Source organism: Diadema setosum, chromosome 7 (assembly GCF_964275005.1).
Source record: "Diadema setosum chromosome 7, eeDiaSeto1, whole genome shotgun sequence".
Taxonomy (NCBI): Eukaryota; Metazoa; Echinodermata; class Echinoidea; order Diadematoida; family Diadematidae; genus Diadema; species Diadema setosum.
This window is the reverse complement of record NC_092691.1, coordinates 18,937,454-18,946,202: the sequence shown is the minus strand read 5'-3', so window position 1 is coordinate 18,946,202 and position 8,749 is coordinate 18,937,454. Positions and strand designations below refer to the sequence as shown.

At 40.9% G+C, this 8,749-nt stretch overlaps 1 protein-coding gene across 1 annotated transcript; it reads right to left on the bottom strand.

The window, feature by feature from the left end:
* Positions 1 to 2,305: 2,305 nt before the first annotated feature.
* LOC140230476 (uncharacterized) lies at positions 2,306 to 8,453 on the bottom strand. The gene is made up of 4 exons (XM_072310630.1): positions 8,385 to 8,453; positions 5,629 to 6,196; positions 4,896 to 5,205; positions 2,306 to 4,154 (listed from the first exon to the last, which is right to left on the bottom strand). The coding sequence occupies exons 2-4, from the start codon at positions 6,193 to 6,195 to the stop codon at positions 2,779 to 2,781; spliced, it is 2,253 nt and encodes a 750-aa protein (XP_072166731.1). The 5' UTR covers position 6,196; positions 8,385 to 8,453; the 3' UTR covers positions 2,306 to 2,778.
* Positions 8,454 to 8,749: the final 296 nt, after the last annotated feature.

Below are 8,749 nucleotides of genomic sequence, written 5' to 3'. Positions count from 1 at the left end.
TATCTGGTATCTTGTTATACAGTATCATGATTGATAACAAAAGAATATAAAAGGAAGGGGAAGTGCAAAACTACCTTGTTATATAAGGTATCTAGCTCTATCTGTCCTCGTTATAATAAGGTTTCACTATAACCTGTTTTATGCCCATCTGTTGCCCATTTCACAGTCTAGTTGTGACACAACAACGTTGTCAGAACAGTACAGCCAATCAGGATTTTAAGTCCCGAATTAGATATTATCAGATGTGAACCATCATGAGTGGCACCTATGAAATATCCCCATCGATGTTATAGGGGAAACCCCGTTATAATGAGCTCGCTTACAACGAGTTATCACGTTTAAAACCAGTGAATCCGGCAGTTCTGGTTTTCCATTTAATACTGTATCTACAGTAGCTGGTCTCTTTGTTGGTACATTTAGGTTTAAATTGAGGTACCAGTTACAACAAGGTGAAATCCAGATGAAATCCCCATCCCAGTAAACTCATAATTACGGGGTTTTTTCCCTGTACAACCTAAAGGAAAGATTCAGATTTTCCTGTGTAGCCTGATGTCATTGAAATGGGATTTGCACACAGCCCTTTATTGAAAAGCTGACAAGAGTGCCACGGCTGTATCTATCTACCTTCTGTACATGATCAAAGAAAACTGAAAGCTGAAACAACATCATGAAATGGGAAGTCCATGTGGCAACATGAGTTTTCCTAAACACCTATAGTGCAACTGTGCACAATCATCACAATACAATGAGGCTATATTTACCTCCGCCAAGGGAGGAGGTTATGTTTTCATTACCGTTGGTTTGTTTGTTTGTTTGTTCGTGTGCAAAATAACTAAAAAAGTTGTGCACAGATTTACATGAAACTTGCTGGAAAGGTCGAGAATGACACTTGTAAGGAACAGATGATTAAATTTTGGTAGTGATCCAGAAATTTTTGTGGATTTTATGAAGGATTTTCGATATTTTGCCAGGTAGGGTCAATGAACTTGGGAGTTCAAGCTGCGCATTTTTGAGGTTTTTAAACATGCACTAAAGTGCGTGCTCTACAATGTAGTTTCTGTTAGGGCGAGGCGTGTCGCACAGCTGAGGGTTTATGACGTAACAAAGGCTTCTTTATTGGGAAATCGGGTGATTTTGCAGTGGGTGGAAATCGCTGATCTCTATGGAAGAGCAATACAAATCATCAGTGGAAAGTAGCTGTTTGGCGGAGGTCTGCGCTCTCAGAGTGCTTTTCTAGTTATAGAAGCTTCTGGCAGACTTACAGTACATAGTGTTACAATGATCATGTGTAGCTGGATTTTGGTGGGTTTCTTTTCCAAGGAGACGATGAAACAAAAACAAACTGGTGTGTTGTGCATGAAGTGTGCATGCTCACATGCCACCATACGACGTGCCTCATACATGTACAACAGTTATTGACTCTGCCCCGTTTTGCGTGTGCTTTCAGATTATTTCAGCTACACTTTCTTTAAATCACTACCAAAATGGAAGTTTTGGCAAGACGAGTTCATATAACACATAGTGACTAAATGCTTGGTGTACCATGTATTTTCTGAAATAACATGATACGATAATTGTGCATTGTTTACGCACGTGCCAAAATTCAGACGTACAACTTTCAGTTTGTATGATTCATTAAACAAACATACAAGTAGAAAAAAAAAATCTCATCTTTGATATAACTGTATCTCTGAGACAGATATAGGACAACATGTGCTGAATGCTTACACATGGCAGTGTTGGTAACAACATACAAATTTAACCTACAAATATTACCAAAGATTCACATCTGCATCCTATCACAAATACAACTGAGAGGAAGGGTTTTGGCAACAAATCCTGGTTACTACACTTGCCAAACAAAACGAGAATTACATTTTGTATATTATACATCTATTCTTCTACAATGTTCATCTGTAACCAGTTTTGACACAATTTCTCAATAGTTGTGGAAGAAGTTCACTCTGCAAGACTTGAAGCCATAAAATCATGGCTGCCATGGCAATGCCTTGCCAGACACACTACTGAGGTTAACAAAAAAAGGAAAAGAAAAAGAGATTCTTTCGCTCATATGGAGCAAGTTACACATAAAAAAGATTTTACACAAAATAAAAACAAAAAAACAGACATGCAACAAATCCCCAGAAAATGATGTCACGAGACTTGTACCCTCATACGTTTCTGACCATGTACATGTAATGCTCCACTGTGTCTCGAGTAATAACACCACTACTGGAGTGGCTTCATATTACACGTGGAAAATATGCTTCTGAGACCAACTGGGAGCAAACTTTTACTTCCACACATTTGTTTATGTACACTCTGTATCTTGTTCTACTATAAAATAGTGCCATTTATGCCACTTATTGGCTTTTCACATGGATGGATCTTTTCACAGCTTTGCTGCGACTGACAGTGACTGAAATGTCATGCAACCACCTGAATAAAAGACTTCAAATAATCTGTCTCCTGAAGTGGAATTTTCAAATCACATTCAGTTTACTCACTAAATTTCCCTGATAAGCATTTGTTTCATATGGCAGCATGTCATTTGTAATATCGTATCATCCACACTCACAAAAATTAGATTCTTGAGGTGTTTCCATGAATCAAAAAGTCTGACTGGAAATTACATGAGATTTCATTCAATAGATCTAGTTTAAAAAAAACAACAACAAAGAATCAAACATTTATGAGGTATCCACATGAATCCAATGACATTTTCCTTCAATCTACTGTCTACATTGAGGTGGGAAGTTAGTGCAGCACAAATGAGTGTCATTGCTTGGTGTAGAACCAGTCCTTCTTCTTTGGCCTCACACTCCTCTCTTTTGGGGATAGGCTGTTCCTACGAGCCCCTTCCCTCCCTTGGCCCCTGGGGGAACTCCTGGGCGAAGAGCTGGCAGAGGCGCGGGGAATATCCACATAGAGCATCTCCTTCATATCAGACTTTACTGGTCGCCCTCGTTCCTTGTCTTTTTGTGTTACAACAGCAGTCCTGTGCACATCCTCCGCACCTTCATTGCACCTTACTGCATTGTCTACAGGTGTATGGCCAACAAGCTCACTCTCTGCCTTGCTTTCTGGGCAGGTTTTGGCAAACTTGGCATCGTCCGTTTGTTTGTTGAGCACCACTTCTACGTTTTTGCTACCCTGCGTCGCCTCGCTCAACTTCAACATCCCAAGCTCGAGGCATTCGTCAAGAGTCTTCTCCCGATCATTCCGCTGCTTCAGGATGTTGATGGTGTCGGTTAGGTCCAGCTCCTTGTTCTCATTGCAAAACTTCTCCTGCACGCAGCCGTCATCTGACTCCCGGTTGGACAGCTGCTCATTCATCTTTTCCTTCTGCAGCTTGTCGCCAAACGCTTTCTCCAACACCTCATCAACATCAAACAGACTCTCTTTCCCCTCAGTTTTTGACATGGCACCTTCCTCCATCTTCATCTCCTCCTTGTTGTCCATTGTGTTACAAACCACAGACTTTCCAAGCAGAAGGTCCTCTTTGGACCCTCTGTTCTCTTCGTCATTCTGGTTTTTGCTCTTTTCGCTGACTAGATCTTCGGTTTCCGACTTCTCACTCCCTTCACTGTCAGACTCCACAGATCCTTTCTCATACTCCTCATCTCCTTCCTCCTCACTGACATTGTTGGAGACCTTTCTGGACATCTTCAACTCGTCACTCTTCACCTCTTTTTCCTCATCATCTGACTTTTCACTCCCTTCGGTCTCATTCTTTTCACTGCCATCACTTCCCTTGTTTCCCAATGTGTCTAAACCCTTTGAGAAGCCTTTGTCTATGCACGCTTCTTTCATTCCCTTGTCCTCTTTACCCGCAGTTCTGCTCTCCTCCTCGCAGCTGAATTCGACGTCTCGGTCTTTGCACAAATTCTCCTGATCTTCAGGAAACTCATCAATGCTCTCCTCGTGGAAGAGCATTTCCATGTCTGTCCCGTCTTTGCATTCCTCCAGGATGAGCTTCTTGATGATGATTGGCGGAAGATCGTCGACCTCATTCTCGATGTGGAAGGGGTGGGTGGCCACAGGCTCGTCCTTGATGCAGGAGTACACTTTGAAGAATGGACTGTTGAGAGCTTTCTCGGCAGTAATTCTTTCTTGTGGGTCAAAAGTCAGCATGCCTAGCAGTAAATCCAGTGCTGTGGAACAAGAAATCAACAAACAATCATATCACTGTAGCTTTTCATGCGAACAGGCAAATACATTTCATGTCTCCCTAGACATCTTTTCTGGATTTATTCTTCATTTCGTCTAACATAAGACTGTGTTATAACTTCCATTTTATTCATTATTTAAAATGCAGCAGCATAATTTCCTGACAGCATTAGGGACATAAACTATTCTTTACACCATATATCAAGAACAAAGACTTCATGGAAATTGTGATAAATCTGACTAAAGCCCTTACAGGTACTACAAGTGACTAGTATTTGCAACTTGGAATCTACACACAACACAATTAACTTGTATTATGATGCTTGTATTTTAACGAGGGGATGTAGTTCTTGATTTGGATTAAGTATTTACACCATTGATATTTCAAGGGATTGCTCTGGCAGGATGGCTGCTTTTCAACCACTTGAACAACATGTTTTTTATCCCCTGTCTCCATATGATTCTCGCCAAGTTTTGGTTAAAATCAGACCATTGGAATTAATGAAGATGATAAAAATGTCAAACGTTTACGATCAATGAATGAGGGACAATGGACTTCACAACCTACAACCCAACAACAGTCGAAAGCAAGCACTCACTGAACCCTTGGTTTTCTAAACAAAAAAAAAAAAACAAAAAAAAACTCTCAAGCAATTTTTCAGTAGGCACTGCTTTTATAAGAGAATTAGGAAGCACTCTTAATGAAAGTAAGACGGAGTATTTACCATATCCATCCATGTTGCAGAGCACATCTTTCAAAGGGTGACGGGGTGAGCCATTGTAGTTCTTCAGCAGCTTGCTGGGCAAGGTGCACACGATCTCACTCAGGTCACGATCGTTGAGAGACACTGCATCCAGCACCAGCATCATCAGCTCCAGGTCATGGTCCCCGGGAAAGAGAGGCTTGCCTATCATCATCTCGGCTATGATGCAGCCGGCCGACCAGATGTCTATCGCCTTTGTGTAGTTGGTGGGCTGAAGGACCAGCTCTGGGGAGCGGTACCACTGGGTGGAGACATTCTGGGTCAGATGACCCTGCATAAGAAGCACACAATTATTAGTGATTCTCTACGAAGTTACATTCTTTAACAGATTCCTTTTGCATTGTTTATTTTATAACATTTCAAGGGAAAATTTGGTGAGTAGCTGGAGAACGCATGAATGAAGTTTGGTAACACAGCAAAATAATATTGCTCACAAACACATGTATACACGTTGAATGTACATTACTGTAAAACAATCTCTCTGTGGGTGGAAAAGTGTCCATGTTTGAAGTTTAAAGAAGATCTTGTGATTATTAATATAATTGACTTTTTACAGAAGTTCTTCTGATTATTACTGTAATTTACTTTTCACAGGAATGCAATCAATGCTCTACACCTATGCAACACAATTTCAAGATATGAACAAGGGGGGAAATGACATCTCTCAAACACTTTTTGTGATGGTCTAGCTTACCTTGTGTGAATAGTCTGGATCCACAATTCTGGCCATGCCAAAGTCGCCAATTTTCAGTACCAAGTCCTCCTGGTTGATCAACACATTCTCTGGCTTGAGATCTCGGTGCAGCACATTAGCGCTGTGCAGGTACTTGAGACCGCGCAGCAACTGATATGCAAAGAGCCGCCCATGCTCATTGCCAAGTCTCTGGTATTCTAGTATACGCCGCAGGTCGGTGTCTACCAGCTCTTGGACAATGCACAGTGTCTGAAATTCTGGAGATATGGCAACTTTTTCTTCTGCCCCACCACCATCATCATCTGCGCTATCCGCAAAGATCACGTCGTAGATCTTGACAATGTTTTCGTGCTGGAGTTTCCGAAGGATGCGAATCTCCCTCAGAGCTGATCTGCAAGTCTTCTTGTCAGCAAGAGATATGCGTTTGATGGCCACACTCTTTTCACATTCACTGTCGACAGCAGAGAATACCATACCACTACTGCCATACCCAAGTGGTTGAAGATCACAGAAACGAGATCCAATTGGTAGATAGTGTCCCTCAACAGGAGTCTCTAATCTCGCCATCCTGCAAGAATCATACAAAAATCAAATTTCTGTTGTAGCGTACAGTTACGTGTACATCCATCCATTCATCATTTACAAACACAGTAAGAGACTAAAATATACCAATGCAATATTGAGATGGCAATGTGATATACAATGGAACGTCACTGCATAATGCCTCTATCCCGGCTACAACTTTATCAAAGACGAATTATTCTGTACAGAGATAATTACGTGGTAATTTCCTGGATGCTAAACATTTAAGTTTTGTGTACATTTCTTCAAATGAGTGCAGAGCTTTGATAGTAATGTGGTGAATCTTATGATTTGACTTCGACCTCCGTTAATTGCCCTAAACATACAGTTCATGAGTGTACATTTGTATTGTACATGTATGTGTACAATAGTTCATGCCCAAGAGTATGCTCTCATGTACAACAACCCACAACTCTAATACTCAAGTCTTAGATCCTTTTTGTTTGTTTGTTATTAAATCATGAATACAACACTATCAATACAACACTATACAAGTCTGTACATAGGTATCCATGTTCTAAATCCAATCATCCATACTTATCTTTTCACTTTTGCCTGCAAGTTTTATTTAGATGGGATTCTAGTCCTTCAGCCTTTCCAATATGGCAATGAACTCACATCCTATTCGTATTATGAAATATCTCAAGTCCTTATTTGACCATCATCCTGCATTATGAAGAAGAAGATATTGCAGGAGGTTAAAAAGTCGGATCCATCTGACCATGAGCTTAAGCTGGAGCACTCCATTTATTAACCCCGGCGCGGGGCGCTGCAACTAGACACGGTACGTGTTAGGGTCGCTGGTTTGGTTATCCATTTATTATGACTATGGATGAGTATGACAGTCTTCTTGCTTTAAATTCATATAGGGCCTAGGTCTATTGGTCTAAATTTCACTGCACAAAAGACCCCAAAGTAGCATCAGATTGCACCTAAACAGCTACCCAAACTAGATGCTAGAGTGTTCAGGGTGATCCAAAGCAAGGCCAGGGCCGTCAGCTTGCTCTGACCATGGACCTACAACTACACATATGGACTATGATGTATGAACGGAGGTCTTTCTTTTATTCAATCATCACCACCGCCCTCTGATTATTTGCATCTTAACACTATTTAATGAGTACAGTTTGTACATTCACACGTTTGGACAATGACGATTGTGTAACCGTGCATCGTCACTGACAAATGAACCGTTTCCCTCATTTCGGTCCTATTTGGCTGAGGTGCCTTTTCAGACTCCACTACCTTTGAATATAAAACACCAATGGTTGAGAGCAGCAAACCTCAAACAAGGGCAAATTTTGCGCCACAAAACTGGTAATTACTGAAGCGGACACTTGCGGCCACGCATGTAAAGTCCCTGAATGCAATGGTAAGACAAGCATGTCGTCTACTGTTACTGTCTATGTTTACTCTAAAACAATATGCAACAAATGGGGAAATATAGATTACAAAGCACAGTCAACCTGCCTAATTTATTGCTTTTTCTTGTAACATTTAAAGTAGGCCTAACGTTATTTGTATTTCGCAAATGACATTCAGTGATCATGGTGATGGTGATGATTTCGCAATATCAACTAGAACAACTGCACATGCATTTTTCTTGATTGAAGAGAGTTCTTAAATCGCAGAAGAGATCTTCTGCACATGTAAATTAGTTTTTAGATTTCTCAAAAGCGCCGTCTTGTTTTTATTCAGGCTGGCTGTCGCCCCTGTCAGACGTCAGTCGTCAGTGGACAAGACTGGATCAACAACAACATGATATCAAAGCAGGAAGCATGTTAAAAATGTTCCCTTTTCTTTTGATAGAAACAGGTGCACAAATTTTTAATGAGCGATGAATGTCCATGTGTAACGTTAGATGGTCTAGTGTCACGTAGTGATGTAGTAGGTCCATGCTCTGGAAACTAACGTTAGTCTGACTCTCCTAACATCGCTACTTGTAAATAACTAAATTATACCAAATTTTCTACCTTACGTTAATTTGAACGTACCGGACTAGGGGTCTACTGACTACTTTATCTACGTAGCGTAGCGCTAGTGGAGTGTAAGCAAGTGACTGAACTAGGCCACCTCGCGATAAACCTATAAATACAGACGTTTCAATATGACTAATTTTCTACGGTACCTACAATAACAAACAATACAGTTACTTCAGGATGCATTAAACTTACTTGGAAGGTTACTAAATGACGACAAACAGGCGAAATCTGTAACGTTACGGCTTGCTTGAGGAAACGTCTTCATTATCGCGACCAATTAATTACTGTATATGAGCTAGCTGTGGAGGGGATGCGATCCGATCATGATGGTTCACGATCCGATCGCACGGTTCATACGCTACATGGTGGCTACGACGCATGCATGCACGCAATGCGATCAGCAGGCGATTCAATAAACATTCACCTGTCGTTGTTATGTTAGCTTACTATACGTATTACGCATGCGCATTTCAATAGCATTTATTCGTATAAGTACATGTTAAGAAGTTGTTATCGAAGAGTATAGAAGCTAACCCTTCTATTCTCTTTGGTTTTCA